This window comes from Rhea americana, unplaced genomic scaffold, assembly GCF_003343005.1.
Source record: "Rhea americana isolate MKP2758 unplaced genomic scaffold, rheAme1 scaffold_293, whole genome shotgun sequence".
In the NCBI taxonomy this organism is placed as follows: Eukaryota; Metazoa; Chordata; class Aves; order Rheiformes; family Rheidae; genus Rhea; species Rhea americana.
In genome coordinates this window covers 734,410-757,783 of record NW_028186416.1, presented here as the reverse complement: position 1 = coordinate 757,783, position 23,374 = coordinate 734,410, and the positions used below count along the sequence as shown (strand labels likewise).

Below are 23,374 nucleotides of genomic sequence, written 5' to 3'. Positions count from 1 at the left end.
GGTGCCATAATTTCAATGTAGCCATAGCCTATGTTCAAAGAAAGAGACTTCCTGGATTCTAGTCTCCGCCCTCCTGCTTGCTTCCTGCAGGATCTTTGACACGCCGGCTGATATTTTGGTTTCTTTCTTGTTTGATGCTCAATAATGCTGGCAAAGGTGAATCATCTCATGAAGGCCCTCCTGTGAAAGCTGCTAGTTAAATAAAAATTGCAACTAATACTTATCTGAAAAGAAGAATATGCTCATACATACACACAGAGGCATCTTCTCCTCCCAGCAATAACAGACCCAGTAATTTCGTATTTTATGTGAAGTCACAGCAACAAACAACTGCCAAAACGCAAGCCCATCTATGACTTTACGGTTAACGGGTGGGAGGGCATTCCCTTATCTCACTCTATTGGGTTTATGTGCTCTCTCGCACAGCTTCTGAATCACACAGTATTTAGACAGCTTTGCTATATCGAGACATTCCCATTTTGGTTCTGGAATGGACTGAAAGGCCACAAGTGGTGGCACTTCTCAGTTATTCTGCTCCCATCCCACTCTGTCCCACAGCATGAGAGGCTTCCCTCTAGCACAGAACAGGGTTCAGTTATTCTTTTCGGAAAAGCAATCATAAGGCACTCTCCAGCCTGCTGGCTCCCAGCAGTGGGTAAATTCATCAGTTCACAGATGAAGATAAGCATTGTTTGCAAGCCAATATTTCACAGCAAGAAAACTGCTGTTTTACTCCCCACACTTCTGGGCTCCTAAAGTGAATATCCATGGCTCTTTAGGCAGCTGCAGTGCCTTGCCTGTACACCTGCACCCAAGCTTCTTGCAGGGCAGCTCTCACTATGGGACTAATTTACCTCTGACTAGATTAGCAGCATAAGGACAAGGACAGAGGCAGAGCTCTTAGAGCATCAAAGGCTTGTTTAGGAATGTTTCCTGACCTCAGGGTTCCACTCTGCAGCAGAGGACTGCCTGTAAGGAATCTTGTCCCGACTGGAAGAGTTAAAACTCTGTTTAAGAAGTTATCCTAGACATGCTATCCCTCCCCTTTCTGTAGTAACTGAGCTACTGCCTATGCTAGGCTCACCAATTAATACAGACCAATATATTCAACCCCATCTAGACAATCTGCTCTTGTTCAAACACATATTTTCAAAAAAAATATATAAACTCTCTGTGTATGTGTGTGTATATGTATAAAATATACACACACACAGTGTGTATACATATATAAATATATACACACACACACACATATATATATAAATTCACAGCTAAACCTGCCATATTTGAACAATCTTCCTTTTACATAATGGTGACACAGCTACAGCCGTGTCTAGAATGACGGACTAAAACAGTCACCTAGGTGACCAAAAGCCTCCGGCACCACCTCTGGAACGTACAAGCCAGGAGTGAGCAACTTTTCACAGCCAAAAATCCCTGGCTGCTTCCTGTCAAGAGGAGGCTAATGTGTATCAGTCTAGCACAGCCCGGTGAAACAGGAGATTTTAACAGCACAGTTACCTTATAGGGAAACAATCTTATGATAGGAAGTAGGCTTGACCTCAAGCCAAATTCAACAAGGTGCTGCTATATGGATTGCTTATAAGTTTTTTATACTATGCATTAATTGTTTTTAAAACCAGATTCATCTAGGTCCTTGAGATACTGCCAGGAGCAGAGACTTCCTCCTTCCCAGCTGAATGCCCTAAGCACAGGGCCTTCCTCTGGTGCAGTTACTTATTCCCTCTGCACCGTGGTCCAGCCACACAATATCCCTCATCCAGCCTAGCCTATCACTGAAGGCTAAGACATTCTCCAGGGAGGAGGAGGACATGTAATTGAATTGTTCAGATTCCCTTCACCTCCTAAATTCTCTTTCTTCTGAGACTTTTGGCAAGCCCTATATAATTTTAACAACTGGGAAGCAGACTGGAAGAGGCTGATGTTGGTTCAAACTGCTATCTCCAAATCTCCTATCTTAAGAGACTGAAATTCTGGCTTCCTTCATTAGGTATTTTTCTCTCAAGGCTGCAAAATAAGGTATGAATCTAGAAATGAGAGCTCAGACAACTCCAAAGGTGCTGGAGTCAGCAAAGAGGAATACATAGATCAGACATGTCTGTTGCAAGAAGGCTCAAAGGCTCAGTGCAGGTAGTGGAATCAATCTCCCTCCGCCTAGAGTATGACTGCTCTTTAGGAGTCTAGATTACAGGCTGATACCTTCTAGAGCCTCTGCTTCTATTCCCAATCTTCTGCAAAGGGCTTATTCATGCAAGGTGATTAACAGCAACGTGCTGTTCCGCATTAGTTCTCATCTCTCTCACGCTACATATGCCCTTTGACTCTCTACTACTTCCTGTTTTAGAGGCTCAGTAATTATTATGAAATAAAAACCAACTTTAACCAGAACAGCTATTCTGTAGTAATGTCCTGTCAGAATCTTCAGTCTGGAATTTTCCTTTATGCTGAGAAGTCCCAGTCCCAGCTCTGGATAAAGCGTTTTTACCTACTCGCATTTCCTCTTCACATCTAGGGCAGGCTGTAAAATAACCGTTGCCTTAATAGTAACTCTAACCTTCACTCCCTATGAATCTCTGAAGGAAAGCTACATCTCTTAAATCCTTCCTGGAGCGGCAGAGAACATGTTCTGATTCTCTGCCTCTCAAGCATTTGCAGTGTACAGCTTCACCAGAAAGCACAATATGTAATGCTGGCTATCCTTCCAACCCATTCTACAAAAGCAAACACAGGCATTACAGTGCGCTGCCTACTCCCTCTCCCTCAACATTCCCCTCTCAAATCTCTGCAAACTTCTTCAGGGCTCAGCAAAAACGCTGGGGTGGGGGGGAGGGAAGGCATTGTATAAGACATTCTCTCAAGTCACCAAAAGGTCATTTGTACTCAGAATTTCCTGTGTTGCACATCTTACATGAAGTTAATGTGCATTCTGAACAGTCAAGATAGCTTCTTTCGTTGAACAGTCTCCATAGGATACAAAATCATTCACGGCCTGCGATAGCTGAGGGTTTTGCGCATACAGAAGCTCAGAGAAGTAACTGAAAATTTTTCAGAGCCCACTTCACAAGTAATAGAAGCTTTCAGAGCTCAGAGAACAAGGTCACTGAAAAAGCTATATACTCTGAGCAATAAAGAGAAAGAAAACAAAATGGCTTATTTGACTTATGTTACACTTTCACTCAATACAACAGAGTGGCAGAAAAGTCTGCAGAATGACAGGCAAAAGCCTGTGTAGCACTATGGTTAGAACAAGACATACAGCAAGATCCTTTGGACCAACCTCCAAATTTTCTATCACCACTCCAAGGCATGACACAAATCTCTCAGCCTATATTGCCAAGAGAGAAACAAGAATAGCTGTGTTTTTGTATCATAGGGATGTTGCAGTTTGTTACTGTCTGAATAATCAATTCATCAGATGAAGGATACCAGAAACAAGCAYGCTGGCAGGATACATTCTTTGAACCGCTGTGTTTGTCTACAAGCAAGAGCAATAGCACAATTCGCTAGACTGAGTGAAGAGAGAAAGAATTTGCCTTTAGTACAAATCAGGTTGCTCTTTTTCCAACTTGTCCAAGTCCATATTTGACTATTCATAATCCATCAACCCTGTTTTTTTTTTTTTTTTTTTTTTTTTTTTTAGTTGATTCATGGCCTTTCAATTACAGTTGCTCAGAGTCTCGGAGCAAAGCCAAAGATAAATAATAACATAAGACAAAACGGATCTTGGTCAACCTTGTACTTGATTCTCCCTGCAACCTCAGGCTTAACCTAAATTTTCTATGGATGTAATCAATGTTAGAGAGGTCTCATAAGGCATGCATTGCCTGAAAGCAACAGATGCAAGTCCATCAGCCTAGGCAGTCCTGTCTGTCCCCACCAGATTTAAAGCCCACTTGCCAGCCAGTACCTTTGTCAGGTCTGGTCTAACAATACATTCCTCCACTCTCCCAGTCTGAAAAAGCACACAGCACAATATTGACTCTCCACTAGCTTACCTAAGCAGCATATATTAAAAATTATCTTCACTATTAAAAGGACATACAAACAAGTCACCATGGAGGATACTAAATTTCAAATTAATACCTAGTTAGTTCCTCTGTGGTATCTCCCCACATACATGCATACTTTGATCTACGAGCAAATGAGATTTACTCTGTTTTCATCAAGGAGTAAGTTAAACCACTGCACATTTATCACAGGATAGGATGTGCACACACACAGTTACCCAAGGGTATAATACGCTGTAGGTTCACAGCTGAGTTTGTCCCCATGATAATTTCTTCACTTGCCCACAGCTTGAAGCATAAGCATGAGCTAGCTTGCAGTTAAAAAAAAAAAAAAAGTTAATTCAGTGAACAACACAGCGAATACACTGAATTAGGAGAGGTCGGCGCTGCATGTACTAGTTGACTTTGAAAGTTTGCCTTCTGGGAAAATAAAATACCTCATTTTTTTGTTTGTTTTATTTGGGTTTTTTTTTGAGATCTGGAGGTAGCTCATATGTATTTTGCATTTGCTTAGACACACACAAAATCATTCTGAGCTGTGTCAAGATTTTAAAATGCACTGGCTATTGTATTTAAAAAACAAACAGGCCACCCCACAAATCTCTCCCTTCCCCTTGACATACTGGTGTACTAGAAGATTCCCAATCCTTTTGTGAAATATTTAAATAGTAAGTACATGTATATGACAATACCTATAATCCCTCAGTATACTCCTGCCACTGAACCTGATTTATCATGTAAGCTCCCTAGTATTAAACACCATCATGAGGCAAGATCCAGCATTGCTTCAGTCTCAACACCTTAACTTACTGAGGAAATTGCAAAACTAAACCCAATACAAGCACCAATTTCAGCACTGATGAAAGAAGTTGGCTCAACTGGTTTGGCCCCTCTCCACAGCACGTGCACTGGCTGTGCAGACTTCCTGCCTGGTGCTCAGCCAGTGTGCCTCAGCCTACATTAGCAGGAACCATCTGCAGGGATAAAAGAAGAGTTCAACTTCCAACTTAACTTCCAGAGAGTAGCTCAACTCCTTTCTTCCAGAAACCACTAAATAATACAGCATGAATAGTTTGCTGAACAGGCAGTCTCTATTAGGGACAATATCTTATGCTCGTATGCTATTGGGTTTCTCATTTGCACCACATGCTGTCCTGAACACTATCAAAGATGATATTTAATACTAGACGGTATGACAACTCTTATGAGAACAGATCTCACGAGTTATTATCCTGGTTGTTCTCATACCGCTAAACAGGTCTTAGTAACAACAGCAGTAATAGTTAGATGTAGCACTCATCATCCACGTGTCTTTTTAAAAAAAACATATACAGAGAGCAGAGTCATCACCCCATTTCAGAGATAGGAAAACTGAGGTATTGAGATGGAAGAAACAAAAAAATGTGAAAGCCAGCAGCAAATCAAGGCACAAAATCAGGTCTCCTGTGTCCCAGCTGGGTGCTGTTGGCAACACAGTTGGAAGCTCCATATCCCATTACCCATACGCTGAGTCACTGAGTTCCCCCAGCAAGGATCTTATTTTTCATTATGGAGTAAAAAATAAAACAAGCCACAGGGCTCTAACTCTTCCTACAAGCCAGAGAGACACAGTTAGAAACTTCCATGGCAAACGAGGCAGTGAAAATGCAGCCTGACACAAAGCACAGTGGCAGAGACAAGCCTGCCCGTCTGGGTGCCGGAGCAGTTATATCACTCATTACTCAGGGAGAGAAGTAGAATGGTAAGCGTTACTTCAACTGTAAGAAAACAGGCTAGCTGCTAATCAATCCAAAATGCTATTGAGATGAGAGACCCCATCATCACTGCCCCCTCTAAAAAGCCCAAAATGTAAAGGCTCAAAAATCAAGCCACTTTATTTAATAAATACTTTTCAGTTTTCAGAAGCAGTTAATCAGGCCCCGGAAATAGGCTCAAGAGCATTGTACAGCTGGAGTCTCTATTATGTGTGTACATTGCTCACAATAAAGCAGCTAAGCTCTGGAACCCCATCGAGCAATGGAATTTCACGTTTCACATCCGCAGGATGAAGTGTCCTGAAAGAAGAAAAATAACAGAAATTAAAAAAAAAAAAAAAAAAAAAAAAAAAAAAGACACTAAGAAACTGCAACAGGACCAGAGTGGTCAGAGTTGCAGGTCCACGGATCACAGTGGGTTTATTTCAGCCAGTTATAGACCCCAGCCTTTCAGATGCAGCTAGGGCCCCGGAGCACCTGGGGACCAGCTGCAGAGACACCTGGTGTCAAAGTGAAGCTGGTGAGGTGAAGAGCTAGATGGCACACCCTCCTCCAACACCTCAGCAACTGCAAGCGTTGCCCGGGCGCTTCAGGCATCCACCCCTAGGCCACAGCAGGCACAGAAGGAGCAAAGGGGACTGTCCTGCAGGACTGCTCTTCCCCAGAATCGCAGCAAGCCTGGAGAGGGGCGAGCAGCCCCCGAGGCCCACCCCAGGCACCTCCCCGGTGAGTGCAGGCAGGCAACAGTACTTCCTCACACAGAACAACAGCCCGCCACCCTCTCCACACCCCACGTGGCCCCTTCTCCTGACGGGGCACTGAAGCACAGGGCTCTCCCCGCCTGGCCACAATCCCCGGGGCCCGAGCACAGCCCAGGCGAAGGAAGGGGCCTGGGCAGGCCGCGGACATGCCTACCCACCTGGCCCCTCCGAGGCGGATGGAGCAGCCACGGCACCCTCGGGAACGGCAGCACTCCTGCTTCCGCAGAGGGGCTCCTCCTCGGCGGAGACGGCCGCGACTCCTGCGGCCCTGGGCAGAGAGCTGCCGGGCCGCCCTGCTCCCCCGCGGAGCCTGGGGCACCCTCGCGGCTGTGCGGGCCCCTCCCAAAATGGCGGCCGCCCCTCATGGCTGCTGCCCAAGATGGCCGCCACCTCCCAACGGTCCCAACGGTCCCAACGGTTCCTCCCGCCCCCCGCGAGCCCCGCCCCGGCCCCGGAGCCCGCGCGGCGCCGCCCCGCCTGGGGCACGGAGAGGCGGACACAAGCCCGGAGGCGCCATGCTTTATTCCGGGGGTGGGGGAACACGCGGGGAGAGCCGGGGGGCGCCGGCAGCCCGGGCGCCATGCCCAGGCGCCGTGGCGAGGCCGGGGGCTAGCAGGAGGTGAAGGTTTTCCAGAAGAAGTTTTTGCAGGGCGCCTTGCGGTCCCGCTGCGACAGCTGGGCTAGCCGCCCCAGCGCGGCCCGCTCCTCCTCGAGCTTGCCCTCCTCTTCGAAGTCCGGGGAGGCGGCCTCGTGCCCCGCGTCCTCCAGCAGGTCCGCCAGCATCTTCAGGAGGGCGTCTTTCCGCACCCTGGTCTGCTCCTGCGGGCAGAGAGCAGCRGGAAAGGCAGGAGGTGAGAGCCCGCTGCTTTGGGGGCTGCAGGGAAGCACCTGCGACTAGGCCTTGCAGAGCATAACGGCTGGTTAAATCTCACCACGTAATTACCCCTGCCTTGCCAATGGGGGAAATGAGGAATAAATAAGGCAGAGCAGAGTGGCGCTAAGGAATTTGTGGCTACCCAGCTTGCACCTCCCATCTACTGTTCCTTGCCCAGCCAGCTGGGTGGAGAAAGGCATATGTGCGTTATCATAGCTGGAAAAGAGCTGCTAACGGGTGTAAATTAGCTGCAAAATCCATAGCTGCCTGCAGTAAATAAGTTTCAGTGAATGTCAAGCTGCCATCTCTCCTRGAAAGCCCCTGCTCCCATTTGGGAAGGTCAGGGAAGAGGCAGAGAGTCCCCTGTGTTACTAAATGAAGCGTATCTGAGACTGCAACCCCCTGTAAAATGCTGAGAGTTGCATGCAACGAGGAGAGGGCTGTGCTGAGGGGAGGGGGARAAGCCGCAAATACCTAAAATTTAAATATTTATCTGTAGAAACAGCTTTTATTTCAAGAAGTTGGGGCAATAGCCTGAATTTGGGGGAARGCAGAATGGAAGAGGAGTTGCTCAGCTCCATCCCTTTGTAAGAGCAGTTTCAGCAAGAGCACTGTGTTCTGGGCTTGAGGCATTTCCGTCYGTAACAAGAACTGTGAGTTATGGTTCTCTTAACTTCGTATCAAGCAAATCTGAGCAATAGCCTCTTGCCTGAATATTCCTGCTCATTGCAACTCATTGGCAGAGACAGCTGGTACTGGAGCAGCTGGATAGGGAGTCTGGCAGGAACAGATCCCGTTTCCCACATGGATGGGGAACTTTGAAGCAAATTTTTGTGTAAATTCTCAGAAATACCATGTTTACTGCCAGGATCATTCTGTCTGCCCACTGGTTCTGTCCAYACTGGTACTGATAGGTTCATTTACTAAGGACTGCTTGGTGAGCAACTCAAAAAATGGCTTAATACAGGTAGCAGCAGTTATCCTGGGTTCCCTTGACAGAATGCTTATGATATCTTGGAAGCATTTCCTTAGCACTAATTACTTATCCTATTTCCAAGCAGCAGAAACTGAGGCATAGAGGAGTTAGATGCTATGCCTGTAGTGGAAGTAAAGATAAAACCCACCCTGCATTCATCCTGATTCCCACTCCCATGCAGCAAGTACAGAAATGTCTGAGCCATAGGGAAGTAGGGAGGCGAACCCAGCTGAACACATCTCCTGGGTCACGCCTTCCTCATGAGCTTCTTTCCTAGCTGTAAGCCCTATGTTTTTAAATATCTGCTACAGATGAGCCCTGTGACGTTAGAGCCATCTGCTAAAGATTCAGATCCTTAGTAAAAAGAAATTAAATAGCTGTACTAAAACTCTCAGGAGATGAACTGACTGCTTCAGACTCAGAGGAGGGAAGGAAAAGCTCAGCCTGCTGTTAGAGGATATTCCTTATGCGTGATCGGTTGTGGCTATTAGTGGAAGTAGGCAGCTCTTCCAATCTTCCCCTGTGCTAATCCATTGCTAACATCTTTTTTTTTTTTCTGATAGCTGTTTCTGAGTTGCAAGAGACCAAGACTTTAGCACTGGTGGGTTGTGGGCACCCCTTGAGGTTGTGCTCAATTCACTGTACTACTTCCACYAGCACGTCAGATTGCACGCATCCTTCTTTTGCATTTTTACACATTTTGTGATAGCTTATACGTAGAATCCTGGCATACTTCTCACTTAAGAGATTTGTCTGAGTTGCAGCAATGGCGACTGTAAATATTGAYTCATCAGTATATTCATCAGTATCATTTTGTAAAATGCTTTAAAGAGAATCATTATATCTATTTTAATAGATACTGGAGGCATTATTTTCATTTTTACTAAAGCCTTACTTACTGACTTGTTCCACAGAACTTATTTTTTTTCCAGCAGCACACACTTCTCAGAAAGAGATCATTTTTTAAGTATTGGGTTTGATATTTTAAGAATCTACAGCTGAAAGTTTACAGTTATCCCCAGAAGGGTTAATCTCAGCCAGCTGCAGAAGCCCTGATCTCTAGCAGAATGCTATCCCTCGTACCTCACACTGTGCATGTTTCTTTCTTGCAGTCAGTTTTGTTGTTAATGGGATGTGAGCCCATTCCTAAAGCAATAAGGACTGATGGATGAGCTGGTGCCGATGCGGAGACGGAAAGAATGATATGGATATGCACAAAAGAGAAGTTAGAGTCTTTGAGACCARCACTGGGATCCTTCACTTCTCTGGGTAGCTCCTGTGCAGGACTGAAATAACAGCAACGTTACGGATATAGCAATGAACCAGACTGGCAGAGCCTCACAACTAACCACAGCTCAGAGGATCTAACGGATGGCAAGGAGCAAGCAGGTGAGGAAAATGGTGGGGCAAATGGCACAGGGTGTTTTCTTGTGATTATGTTATGGTATTCCTTCCTACCCCTCTGGCCTCTTGGGGAAATAGTCCAGCAAAACAAAGTTATTATAGTGCTGTAGCTATTGCAAATTGCAGTTTTGCCAGTTGGTAGGATAATTATATTGCTATAGTAAGTTCTGCCACTGCAAAGAGCTGTGCTGGTCCAGRGTGTAATTATTCTAGCAGAACTATGTCAGTATAACTCCCCTTGTGAATACCACTCTGGAAAAAGCAATTTTATTCTGATATAATTACTTCATTTGTTATTCCTCTGTTACTTTCCTACCGAGCCCATCTTTTAAACATTTGTCCTTCCCATGGGTCCTATTTAAAATATCATCTCCCTTGATCATTTTACCAATTACACATCTTTTCCCTTCTCTCTCTCCCTGGTACTGTGCTTTATTCTCTCACACTATACTCTTTCAGCAACCTTATTTTCCCCTTCTCCTGTCTGCTCTTTTCTCTTCTTTGCCAGTTTTTGCTTAGCTCAGACTTCACTTTTGCAGCTCACAGGAGTCTGCCCTGGTACCTTTCCTAAAAAAATAATCTCATAAGCTGTAGTAATAGCTCTTGCTTCAGGAGCACTGGAAGCTGTAGTGCCTTGCAATATAGAGATAAAAGTGGTTGCATCAGGTAATGCCCAATTGCCTTTTCTGCTCTTCCCTGGCTCCAGCCTGCTCCTGCATGCTCCTGTCCCACCCAGCTCCTGCACAGGGTGCGTTATACTCACCCTACTGTTCTGTAATGCGAGCCTCTCCTCTCCGGGCAGTGCAGTGGCTCTCACGCTCCACACCAGCAGCAGAACGGACACCAGGCTGGCCACCAGCTGCATGATGTACAGGCTGTGACTACTGTGCTCAATTAGGAAGACTGGGAGAGGGAGCKGTTTCTGGGCTCTCTTCTGCCTCAGACAATGGCTGCAGCCCCTTTTATAGCCCTCCCCCTAGCCCAGTGGGTGACGCAGACAATTAAGTCTATATCAAAGGCAAATTAGACTTTGGAGAGGTTGTTAACACTTGGCTGCTTGAGTGGGATACTTCAGTGCCTCTGGGCTTTCCATGTGCCAGACCTGCAGAGCCTGAGGGAAGYGAGGGCTTGGGATTCTCCAGTAACATGCTGTCTCTTCACCCTGAGAAATTGTAGGCGCTATCTGTGCCTCTCCTAGTTAGCTGAATTCTTCTGGGGAACATAATGTTGGCCAGAACAGGCTACCAGTTTGCACAAACCTCTAGCCAATACTGAAKGATTTAGAGGAATGATGCAAGACTTCTGGCCACCAATACTTAGATATAGGCTTAGACCCTCAGCCTTTGTATCCAAACAGCTCCAGAGATGAGGGGTTTTTGGATCTGGATCTCTGCTTCAAATGAGGCATCTCWCTGTGGAATTCCAATTTGCCTGGCTTTCCCAGTATGGTAACATGGGGATACAGGCAGCTACAGGGTGCGGAGAATACAGCAGAGCATACTTCAGCTATGCAGTAATATAATCTCTCTCTTGCCACCAAACCTTTCTCCAGGGGCACACAGCTAAGAGCAAGTCCTCCTCTGACCATAACAACCAACCCCCATAGTCAAAAGATAAATCTTTATCCTTATTTAATACATACAAAAACACAGGAAGCTGATCTGGCCAAGAGGATGCTGTGGCAGAACTAAAACCAGAAGGCAGAAAAGCCTGTTCCCCATTCCTGCCCCTTACCAGCATCACAGTTCCTGGAAGCAGCATGATCAATCTTTCCCTTCGAGTAATCCAGCTCCTAATGCCAGTTACACCACTCTGTGTGCTCAGAAACAAAAGATGCTGTCTCTTCTGGCATGCTTTAAAAGAAACACTGGTTCCCTCACTGAAAGATACAAAGAAAAAGAACTTTTCTGAGTGACGTGGACTTCTTGGGAATGGTAGCAATCCAGAAATTTCTGGATTGTAGAAATCATCAGTAAACTTTGTAACCGCATGGCTTTTACTCTACTGTTGTGAAAGCCAGCTTCCACACATTGATTTCAGATGAAACGTTACCTGTTTCCCTTTAAACTGATCTTGCTAGTTTATGAGAATGTGCGCTATTACCTTCATAATACATTCTGTCAGACACTTTCCAGCCTGTCTGGGGCTTGAGACACAGCAGTTAAGTACTAGGCTCTAGCGAGTAAACAAATCACAGGGACTTGCTAACTGACCCACAGAGCCAATTTGCTTGAGCAGATGTCAAAGTGGAAAGATAGCAAATGGAGAAAGYGATCGATTGCTCAAGAGAAACGAAGGGTATGTACCTGTGAGTGTGAGATGTGGCTGGGCTGACAGGCAGGCAGGAGTTGAATCCTGTACTGTTGCTTATGAGGCATAACTAAACCTCATGGGCCYATTAGCCCAAAAGCTAGACAGACAACAGAGGCTGTGCAGCCTCCATGCTGAGGGCCATCTGGTCTAACCAAACTGCTTGTTTTATTAAATATGGTTTGTGTGGTCCTTTGCCTTCTGGATGGGGAGTTTTCTGTAATGCCTCATTGAGTGAGTGGTGTCACAAGTGTGCCTGGAGGGGAGATGCAAAGGGGTCTTGATGTGTGAGCTTACAAGAGCAAGAAACACAAAGTAACATCCCAGGAGGCAGTTTGGATGACTGTAGTTGTGCAGGACAATGCTCTTCTACCAGAAAGGGATGATGTACTGAGCCACAGATCATCTTTTAGGGGGTCCACAGGGATGTAAACAGTGTGTCTACTCTAGGATTAAAGGGCAGTAATAAAATAATAGTTACCTATTGAGGGGGTTGGCTTGGGAGAGAGTTTCTGCCCAGACAGGCCAGCATTAAACCCGTGGCCCTGCTGGCCAGCACACTGCAGCCATAACATATGCTTCTCCCCTAGGCCAGTCTTTGTGTGTCTCTGTCCTTACGTTGATAAAATGTGCTCTTTTTAGTAACTGAAAAGAGATGAGCACAAGTCCAGGATTGCTTCTCATTCCTGCTRTTCCCTGTCTGACCTTTAACGCAGGCCTCGTCGTTCTTTTACCAACCCTTAAATGCCCATCGCTSTACAGGGAAGTTTAAGATCTTCCCTTGGAGGAATAAACACTTCTGACAATTCTTACCTTTATTTCCTCTTACCACTTTCTGTCTCACCCTTGAGAAGTCTTCCTCCTAGGTGCCCTCTTCTGTCCAGTCACATATGGCTCGAGTGGGTGTCTGCCACTTTACAATTACAGTAGACCTATCCGAAATCAGCATGGCTGGGAAGATATCCATGGGAGCCTGGTAAAGGAGGGCATGCTGCAGACAGAAGCTCAGCATATAGAGGGTGACTTGAAAAGGCCTGGCTAGACAACAAGAACTTTGGCTCGTAGCATGGCTTCAGCAGAGAGATGCAGGATTGGTTCAGGAACACAGCAGAATATCCTGGCACAGCCAGGTAAAACAGCCACTGTCTCATTGTGATTGAGGGTGAACAAGTAATATGCGGGGGGGACAGGTTTGGTCTTTGAATGAAGAGCTGGCTGCCCTCTCCTCAGTCGTCTGTTCAGCACTTTCTCAGCAGTACCAGAATACAAAAGCAAACGCCGTGGCTGGCACAGAATGACAGACTGATGAATGAGGTAACTTCTCAATTGCTTTTCTCTATGGCCTGGATGTTTGCTGTCTTCTGCCTGTTCCTTGCCTGGTGTGAGGTCAGATCACCATGCTTTCTTGAAGCACGTAGTAGAATTGCACCACGCTCCCAGAACAAAGTCTGGTTCCCAAAGGTGAGAAACTCAATTGCAGCTGAAGAAAGGGTTCAAATGCTTTTGCTCTCCCATCACTGCCCTTTCTCTCTGCCCTTAAGGACTCTTAATAGCAAAGGGCAAAGCAATAAATAAATAAATAGTCAGTTGTCAGTGGCAAGCCTTCCTGGAAGGAGAAACAAATTTGTTCAAGAGCCTGAAATCACAGCTTGTTTGTCAAGCCAGACTTGCAGTATTCCCTTAGTAATAGCATCGCCTTCCCTGCGGGCCTCTGAGAAGCATGCAGGTGGCCGTTCCAGCCATGGCTTTCATCAGCGCTAATCTTCTAACGAACCCAAGGAAGGAAGAGATTGCCTGAGCGTGGGCTGGAGCCTACAGTTCCCACTCATCTCTGTAAGAGCTTTGGAGCAGGTGCAGGAGGGAGGAGGGAGAATACCACAGGGATGCTGCTGTCAGAGCACGCACAGCTACAAGCCTGTTAAAGCTCTCTAGGGAGGTGGAGCTTGGGGAGTTGTGCTGCCTTCTCTGCCCATCGACCCCAAAGGGGCTGGAGGAAGATGAAGGAAAAGTGAGCATAACACTTTGGTGCTATGTTCAAAGCTTTTTGTTATTTAAACATGCATGCAAAGTTGCACATTCCTGTTTTTCCACTAAAAATCCTCCTTCCCMAAAAAAATATCAATTAGTTGCTATGAAACACTTCTATTTCAAAATACCTCCATTTTCCACTAAAAATATTTTGCCTTGCTCCAAGTAGGAGGCATTTCAAGCTGTGAAGCAGGTTGATGACACTGGTGTTAACTGCTTACTGACATATGAACTGACCTCCTTTACAGCTGAGACCACCAGACTTGTGGTGGCAAGGCTGTCTGGACAAGACTTGGATGGAAATGGCTTTTTGCCATGTGGATTTCCTGGGGGTTTGCACATGCACCGTACGGTATGGGAATTCAGTCAGAAAGAGCCAACCAGCAACATTAACACACACAACTGTGAGACCGTCACTGCCGCAAAACAGACGGCTCCGCTTGGAAAGCCTTAGGCACAGATTCACACGCTCCGTAGAGGCCGAGCTCTAGTTATTCCTCTTTTACAGCTGAAGGCGTACAAAACGTGCAGGGTCACCACATACGTCATCTTGCCCTTATTCCTGGCATGCAGAATTAGCTTTGTTAAGCAAATTCCCTTGCTGGGATGTCCCAGAGGAGAGTGGCGGCAGGCTGGGGGGAGGAGCGGCGGCAGCCCTTCAGTACCAAGGAGAGGGCAGCCCCCCTTGTGCCGACAGGCTCCYGGACCAGCTCTCCTCCTTCGCAACAGGCCCTTCAAACTATTCACCGCGGAGCTGGCGTCCTTRACAGGCCTGCTGCTGAAATCCTTAACGTTTGTAATAATCCCTCCTGCCTTTATCTGCTACACATAGCACTGTTCCATAACTGAAATTCCCTGGCTCTAATTCCCCACCTTTTGCATATTTTAAAAGCATTTAACTCCCTCCAGTACAGGGCCAGAAAACAGCTTTTACTTAGTCCACTCAGCATCTAACTTGGGTAAATTTCTCATTTTGCTTTTTAATGACATTTTGTCTGATTCTTCTTGTCTGGACTTCAGCTGCTACTTCAGGCTTTTGTCCAAACTTCTACCTTTCACCTTCTATTTTATCAAAACAACTTGCCTTTCCTTGAACTTGGTGGCAGTTGTTACTACTTTTTGACTGTTTGCATGTTGAGGCTGCTTCTCTTTGATGAAAGATGAATTATCATTCTTATCTCAGTAGTCTCTTGCTCCAGCCAAGCTCTGTCAATAATTCAGCCAGGCCTTGATAACATTAGCTCTAGATGAATAAGACATGCCAATTAACTGGCTGAAAAGGACTCAAGAGATACAGGCAAGAGATTTCTCTTAATTTTAAGCTGTTTTCTGAAGTTCTAAAAATTAAGTTAGTTAGGGCAGTTAGGGCTCAAAAGGTGCCAAAGGCACCATACAGTTGGTATGCTGAAGCCCATCAGGCTCTGCTCCCTCACCTGGCTCTGCCAGCTCTGACTGATACTGCATTGCAAGATACTTGCAACAAGGCCTATCCCTGATCACACATCTAGCTCAATGAGTTGCTGCAACACGACTGCAGCGTGTCTACACAAATGGCATCTTTGTGGATCTTTGCTTATGAACAGCCTCACATGACTAGCCTTGGGCAGAAGCCAGCCACAACTCCAAAAGAGTGACTCAAGTATTTCAGTTGCACACCTAGAGATACTGCAAAGATTGCTTTTGAATATTCAAGGCTCAATTATGTACGAGGCCCCGTCAGTTCTGCTGGTCATAACCCAAATTGCCAGTCTCTTCTGAAACGCCAGCTTCCTGTGCTACAGCATCCCACAGCACAACAGCTCAGCCCTCGCACATCTGTGGAAGTGATAATCAATCTGCAGACACCCAGTTGCCTGACAGATGACTGCCAGGCCAAATGCTGTTCTAGCAGCTTAAGCAGCATTTAGACCTTGTGGCAGCTCTCAGCACAGGGGCAACTGATTTCAGCAGTCATAAAGTACTTGGAGCTGCTCATATGGAACCAGCTATAGATGCACAAACTCTTGTTCCCACTTTCGCTGCATTGTTAATGAGCACTAGATTCAGGCACTGATCTGTATCTTTACCTATTGCAAGGCACTGAAGCCTTTCAAACTGCCTATAAAGAACAGTGATTTGGGATTTCTCAGAAAGTCTATATAGAGCATTGCATTGATAGAGCATGTGCAATTTGAATGGCAAACAGCCTCGTCTTCCTGCTCCTGTTGCTGGGCAATTGCCCGGGCCACTCACAGCTTAGGAGAGAGCTCAGGAAAACAGAAGGAAGAAGTGGCTACACAGAGGTTAGTAACAGGACTGATGGAGCTCTTCCCCTCCTGGGCACTGCTCTACTCACCCAGGGTGGGTGGGAGGCTTGAATTTGTTACTAGTTGGCAGCTGCTCTAAGGCTTTCCTGGACTACAGTCCTGGCCTTGATTCCCCTTCCAGGAGAGAGGAGAACACGCTAGAGGTAGTTTTCTGTCAAGGATGAAGGGCTGAATGGGGCTCAGGTTCACAGCAATTTAAACAGAAGTAGCTGCAACCAGCTTACAGCACCGGTCTGTTCTTTATAAAGACTTGAGCAGTGTAAACACACAAATAGCCCTCTGTAGAAGGACAGATTTAAGTAATGAGTTGCTGTGGGAGAAAGGGAAGGAGATAAGAGTTATCCCAGACAATTAAGAGGCAAGAGGGATGTAATCTTGGTTCTGCTGAAGTTAAACATTCCCCACGCAAGAATACAAAGGAGATCCAGACTCAGCTCTGCAACTTAGCAACACTTTGCAATATATTTAGACCACAAAGAAGCTGTACTGATACTGGTAGCAAAAGAGGAAATTGAGAAAGTGAAGTAGTAAGTCTCATCAGAAAGGGGAGAAAATAGAAGGGAAAATTGACACTAAGGAAGTCCCTTGCTGAAGGTACTCAGTAGCTTCTTCAGCTGTGCCGCAGGTATGACACAGTTATGGCAAAACTCAAGCCCAACCACTGCAAAACTCCGCTCCTTCTTGTTTTCTCTTACCAGACCCAAAAGTCTCTCTCAGAGCAACCAGCCTTTTTTTGGTTTCTCTTGATGCCACCTAGCGACTGTTCCCAGCTTGTTCAGCAGCTTGAGTCCAGTGCAGGGCTCGGACCCACAGAGCCACTTAGCCACAGCAATTTTTGCAGAGGAAAAGATGGCACAACTGAGGGGGGCCAGTGATTGACAGGACCCAAGTGATGCTTGTAGGGAGATGGGCAGCAAGAGGATAGCTTGGAAAGCCAGACCAGAAGCAGTTTGGACTACAGAATAGCTGGGATAGAGGGTACTGATTTCTGCAGTGTAGAGGATGACAGAAGCTGGAGCTGTTACGCAGTAAAGTTACAACACAGTACAAGCAACTGGATCACTCTTCAGAGTTTATTTTTGATGATGTTTGTCATCCCTAGAGACAAGGGAGAGAGGAAGTCAGAACACCTAGAGAGTGCCCCTGGATGTCTTCTGACAAACGCAGCAGACATTCAGGATCTCCATTTCCATCCCCCTCCCCCCCCAAAGAAGCACACTGACCCACACTGATGACACCTTAACCAGAGCCGAGTGTTTAATTGAGTGCAATGGAGTGACAACTGCAGTGGTTGTGCTGGGAAGATACCCACTGCCATGGCATGGAGTCTTTAAAACAAAAGTGAAGAGGTGGAGGCAGATCCATCTCACAACAGAGTACAGTGAAAAATGACGTACACATCTGGGGGTTCTAGGAGCAGCACTGGAAATAATGACACCTCTTAAGGACTAGCAAATACCCAGGCCTGGGAGCAGCATTGGAAATAATGACGCCTCTTAAGAACTAGCAAATACCCAGGCCTGAGGCATCTCAGCATGATTGACATCAAAAACTTGTCAGAGCAACTGACTCCCCTTCATCAGTACTGTACAGCAGGCATTGGATCTATTTTTTTTTAATATATATACATATATATATTTATATATATATAAAGCGCCTATCACTGTATTGATAAACCTTCTTTTGAACCACTCTGATGGCAAGGGTAAGAACAGGAGTCAGCCTGTTAGTACCTCAGCACTTCTGTTTCCAACCAATTAAAAAAAAAGCCACATAACTTTGCTGCCAGCCTGTCTGGCTCATGTTTAATACTGCTACTCCATCAGGATTGGAGGGAGACCTGTTGTGAATGACAACAGTTTGCACTGTGACTTCTCCAGCTGCGCTGCAGAGTGGTACAGGTGGCACAGAAGGGCAGTGGGATGTGAAGGCTCAGACCTGTTACCAGTTAAAACACCTCAGCAGCAGGGAGCTCCCGTTGGGAGAGAGCAGGCTAACTTTTCACATAAAGCTCTTGTTCTCTGTGTTTAAGGCCGAGTTAGTGAAACTTCTGGACTCCTCCCAAATTTTAGAAGATCGCCAGACACAAATGCATGTCAGTTATAAATATACCATGTCAGCTGTGGGGAGGAGGGAAAGAGGGAGAGGGGATATGGAATGGGGGTAGAGAGGAGAGGAGAAGAAAACAGAAGAAAAGACATCTTACGTTTCCGGCACTGGAAAGAACAGTTTTGACCCCACACAATAAGTCACTGGAGCTTTTCAATAGTCTTATGTGGCTTATGCCCCGTCATCTTTCACACATCATCAAAAGGAATGTTGGCTGGCAAAGGGTTAATCCTGCACAGTGGGGAGCAAATCTGCAGTCTGCTGGGAAAGTCCCCACCACATCACTGATGATCTCAGGATCCAGCTTGAAGGGAGAAAGCAGCTTCTCAAGTCTCACACATCACTCAGGGCCTGGAGACAGCCAAAGAACAGAAGTGTGAGGATGGACCTGCCACCGTTCTACCAGTCCTCAGCAGACACTTGGCTTCAAAATACCACAGTGGCATGTGTCCTCATCCCTAGGGCACTCTGAGCAGGCCTCTCTTTTCTGGATGCAGGAATGATACAGAAATATAGACTGTCCTTCAAGCAGGCAGACTGAACTACACCAGAGCATCCTTTCTGATTGACAACAGAAAACACAATCCAGTTTTACCTAAAACCTTTGGAGCTTTCCAATGGGAAACACTAGTTCTGCAGGCTCTTAGACTTGTTTTTAGTCAGAGAAGTAGAAGTGATCTGCCAGCAGTCTTGGAACACCAGCCCAAAAGGTAGCTGCAAACTGAAATTCGGTCTTCCCAGACTGATTCATACTCTGCTGTATCATACAAAATGCTATCCTGCTTTGACTTGCCTGCAGAAGCCTTTAGGACTGCAGGAAATCCTCAGCCCTGGATACTGCTAGCCAAGAAAAGTCACACCTCAGTCTTGATGGGGGAGCAGAAGCAGCACAGCCTTGCTTACCTTCCGTGCAAACTCTGGCAGGATGAAAGCTGCTCGATGGATGTCAGAATTGTAGTATTTCAGATTCCTCTCTTCCACTTGTTGCTGTGAGAGCTGCTGCACAGGCTCCCGGAAATTTGTGTTCTACAACAAAGAAGCCAGGTAGCATTGTAGCACCTGGGCTACAATGAGCAAAGGGCTGTGGGATGGGCATCCTAATTCATGGCAGAGAACCAAGAGGACCCTTAGGAAAATGGATGGTCTTCTTTGCTCGTGTGAAGTCACACATTTTGCACAGCTAGAGCCTGAGTTTACACGCCCTGCCTCATGTGACTACCCCTTACTCATGGATATCTATGTACTGGGACAGGCTGTGTGAGAGCAGTGCCAGACAAAGCTTTCATACCGTGCCTGAGCATCTAACAAGCAAGGCTTTTACACTTCAGAGCAGAATCCACATTGGTGTTAAGCCAAGAGTAGTACGTGCTGCCAGTACCCTCAACAAGCCAAAAGCAGTAGCATCAGTGCAGCTGGCTCCCTAAACCTGACAGTTTGTTACCTGTCATCCTAAACATGACAGTTGCATTACAGGCTAGTTGCAAGGACTAGAACTGGGGAGAGAGATGAGGTTAACCTCACTACTCAGTGGCTAGAAACAGATCTTTTCATGGTCAACAGCCCACACTCTGAAACAGAGCATCGTTTGGCTTGTGCTCTAGGAAGATGCCCCAAAGCATCTAGCCCACTTTACGACAGCCAGCGTCAGTAGGCCAAAGCCTGAACAGGCTTTGGAAACTGATATTCGTCTCCCTTTTTCCAAGTTTGCTGTACCAGGAAGAAAACTCTCTTCCTTTTCTACAGCAGTTGCTTACGTTACTGCTCAATTCTGCACTTCACTGAGGCAGGCTGCATTGCAGCTTTGTGGACCTGGGCTGTCAGTGTCTGGGCCCAGCACAAGCCCAGAGGTTTCTGATCAGGCAGAGCTTAGTGCCACAGCACAGGCTGTGTAGGAGACATCCTGGAGAAGCCCGAGGCAGGCTCCGCAGATGCTTTCAGGGAACAAAAATCGCAGTTCAGGTGCCTGAAACTCACCGGGTTCTTGCTGCACAGCATGAAGCCAATCTGCCCGCTGGGATATGTGGGGATGGTACAATAGGCGTATTCTACCACGGGAAACAGAGACTTGCAGAACTGACGCATCTCCTTAATGAGATCCAGGTGCAGCCACTGGCACTCACCTACAAGGAGACAGGATGCAAGGTGAGAGCTGCCCCCTCTGCTCTGCACAGGCCTGTACCAGGTTAATAGCAGTTCCAAGTCCAAACCTGCTCTGCACAACTCATGTGGATTCAGAGGCAAGTGGAGATAAAAGATGCCAATTTTATACAAAGCATAGTCCAGCAGTTAATGAGTTGACAACTACAGATCAAATACTCCTACATCTGGAAGCTGAATTGGATTTCACTCACTAGGTCACGTCTCCCCAGGAAAATAGTCTCCTTTGAGCCTCACACTTTGCATGCAATGTTCCGGCATCAGCCTCTGCCCAGGCAAGACTGCATCCTCACCTTGGCAGCAGAGAATCCCATCTTCTCGCAGAGCTGTCTTCATCAGCTGGTAGTAGGATTCTTTGAATAAGCTTTCTGCAGGACCTGACAGAAAAAGGAATAAAGGGATATGTCAGGAAAGAGTCTAAGATAGATTMTTAAAGGTTTTCTAAATATCCAGGATGTATGAGGACTATACTGGAAAAGAGAGATTTCAAATAGCTTTTCAGTGATGGAAATAATCTGGCAGCAAAGAGTTTTCAGCCTAGGATTCAACCCACACCTCATTAACAAGCCCAGCACCTTTCCCAGAGAAAGTCCTAGCAGTTGCCTCTTGCTTCAATAAGATTTGTACAAACTGAACTCCTGCTCTGAACTGTCCTTTAGAGATGCTTCTCTCTGTGTTGCCTATAGCAAAAGAGAAGCTGACTCAGGTACCCAGTGTTAGATCCCTGAAATGAGGCAGCATAACTAAATTTAGCCCCCCTCTGCCTCAGTTCTCTTCTTCAGAAATGCAATGACCTTGCTACAGCACACCAACAGCATGTGAGCTAGTGCTTCATTAATGAGCACATGTGCAAAGCTGCCAGTGTGGTTCTGTAGCCCCCGGGGGATCCTTGGATTCAAGGATCAACTTGCTGCCAGAAGCAATAGCTACTGGAGTAGGGTTCTCAGGAAAGAAGCGTTGACAGACAGCTGGTTGAAGCCTTGCTAATACAATTTCCTGGTTGTCATCCTTCCCTTTCTCTACCACAAGGGCTAAGTCAGTGACTTTAAAGGAGACCTAGCAGGCTAGCATTACTTCCAGGAGATAATCAGAAGAGCAAAGGAAGAAAAACATGGAAAGCAGTACCCTTTCACAGCCAGAATTCTTACCCATGGGGTCAGATGAGTCTGTGATAATCACATCAAAGGCTTCTTGATTTTGTTTCATGAACTCAAAACCATCTCCCACGTGCAAGGTCAGTTTAGCACTGGAATAGCCCACTGCCATCCCTGGGAGATATTTCTTAGATACCTGGATCACATCCTGCAACACAGAGAGCATTAAATGGGTCAGTGGGGACTACAAGGAGCTATTTCTCAAGCTACTGTGCAGCTGCAGCTGAAAGAACAGCGTGTGAGTCATTTCCTTCCATGCCTTCAGCACAATCTAACTCACTAACTAGACTCTCAAGAGCTGTCAGCATCTTCCAGCCAACGAGCTACACTCAGCCCTTTCCTATAGCCTCAGGGCTCAGCGACACTGTTGGTCTGTCTGTGCCAAACTCAACAAGATGAATTTGGAGCTTCAAAGGTCCCTGAGGAATTAAGAGAACCTAATTACAGATAGGCTACTCTGTACTCCTTTTCCCTAGACATACCAGCTGCAGAGGTGATCTCAACTAAAGCCTTTCTTATAAAATACAACTGTGCCAACAGGTTTCTGTATCTAAGGTGGAAAACATCCCTGGCTCTGCCCTGTGATTATAACCCCTCACAAAATTCAGTTTTCTCTTTAAAACTGCTACAGGCCAGGTGCTACAGTAGGAGAGCCGCTACCGTAGGTCCAGGAATTGTACCAAATGCTACCACCTTCCCACCGCCGGCAGGGACTATGCGTGTTTGAAACCAGGCACACGTGCCTACTTCGCTTGGCAGGCAGGGTACAGAGTCTCCCATTGCAGCATTTCTCCTTCCTAACGCTGCTTTATCCAGCAGACAGCGAAACTTCCTAAAAAAACACACCAATGCCACAGCAAGCCATCTGGAGGAGGAGGACAGCCCACCTGCTCTCAGAAGCAAATACCCGCGGTTATTCCCTGCTTTTGGTCGCAGGAGAGCGCTGGGCAAAGGGACYGCATTCCTCCGGCGGGAGAAGCGCTGCTCTGCGTCACCCGAGGGAAGAGCGGCACCTCCGCGAAGCCAGGGCTCTCCTCCTCCCGCGGGAGGCGCCGCTGCCGCACGCGCGTGGGAGAAGCCGCAGGGGAACGGCAGCCAGCTGCCACGTAGCGGCCTCCCCGGCGGGGAGGTGCCGCCGCGCCGGGCGGCAGCCGGTGCCAGGCCCGGGCCCGTCGCGCCACGCACCTCGTCGATCTCGCACTGCACCACGGACTCCACGGCGGGGTGCTTCACCACCTCCCGCAGCACTCCCCCGTCGCCGCCGCCGATGATGAGCACCTGCGGGGGCGAGGCGAGCGCTCAGCGGGGGCCCGCGCGGGGCCGGCCCGCCGCCGCCGCCGCCCGGACACTCACCTTGCGGGGGTCGGGGTGGCTGCACAGGGGCAGGTTGGCGATCATCTCCTGGTAGGAGAACTCGTCGCGCTCCGTGCACTGGATCACGCCGTCCAGGACCAGCACGTTGCCGTAGGTGGTGCTGGGCACAGCGGGGAAGCGCGTTGGAGCCGGGCCGCGC

General features: G+C 47.1%; 2 protein-coding genes and 1 pseudogene across 6 annotated transcripts in view; all 3 read right to left on the bottom strand.

The window, feature by feature from the left end:
* Window positions 1-6,782, bottom strand: part of LOC146593495 (mannan-binding lectin serine protease 2-like) — a 32,515-nt pseudogene extending 25,733 nt beyond the window's left edge. Inside the window, exon 1 of the transcript XR_014896368.1 lies at window positions 6,702-6,782. The product of XR_014896368.1 is annotated as a mannan-binding lectin serine protease 2-like (transcript). The remainder of the gene's footprint in view (window positions 1-6,701) is intronic.
* A 272-nt stretch (window positions 6,783-7,054) lies between these two features.
* CORT (cortistatin) lies at window positions 7,055-17,413 on the bottom strand. Of its 4 annotated transcripts, none has more exons than XM_085309218.1 (5): window positions 17,137-17,413; window positions 12,921-13,713; window positions 11,532-11,676; window positions 10,561-10,656; window positions 7,055-7,362 (listed from the first exon to the last, which is right to left on the bottom strand). In XM_085309218.1, the coding sequence occupies exons 3-5, from the start codon at window positions 11,556-11,558 to the stop codon at window positions 7,153-7,155; spliced, it is 333 nt and encodes a 110-aa protein (XP_085165344.1). In that variant the 5' UTR covers window positions 11,559-11,676; window positions 12,921-13,713; window positions 17,137-17,413; the 3' UTR covers window positions 7,055-7,152. The 4 variants fall into 4 exon arrangements, with proteins under 4 accessions (XP_085165344.1, XP_085165346.1, XP_085165345.1 ...); XM_085309220.1 differs by lacking the exon at window positions 17,137-17,413 and adding an exon at window positions 14,373-14,439; XM_085309219.1 differs by lacking the exon at window positions 17,137-17,413 and having other exon boundaries at window positions 12,921-14,134.
* Window positions 17,414-17,496: 83 nt separating this feature from the next.
* On the bottom strand, window positions 17,497-23,346 carry SRM (spermidine synthase; the record flags this gene model as incomplete). The annotated part of the gene is made up of 7 exons (XM_085309229.1): window positions 17,497-18,901; window positions 19,454-19,576; window positions 20,525-20,670; window positions 21,001-21,084; window positions 21,856-22,009; window positions 23,047-23,139; window positions 23,215-23,346. Coding segments are annotated over 7 exons (750 nt in total), but the record flags the coding sequence as incomplete, so codon positions are not given.
* Window positions 23,347-23,374: the final 28 nt, after the last annotated feature.

What these genes read in the sequence shown, in the direction of transcription:
- CORT (XM_085309218.1), bottom strand. Translation starts at nt 11,558, where the DNA reads ATGCTGCTTCCAGGAACTGTGATGCTG. An exon ending in TTCCAGGAACTGTGATGCTG is followed by an intron (nt 10,657 to 11,531) that starts GTAAGGGGCAGG and finishes TACATCATGCAG; the next exon opens with CTGGTGGCCAGCCTGGTGTC. An exon ending in TCGCATTACAGAACAGTAGG is followed by an intron (nt 7,363 to 10,560) that starts GTGAGTATAACG and finishes CTCTGCCCGCAG; the next exon opens with GAGCAGACCAGGGTGCGGAA.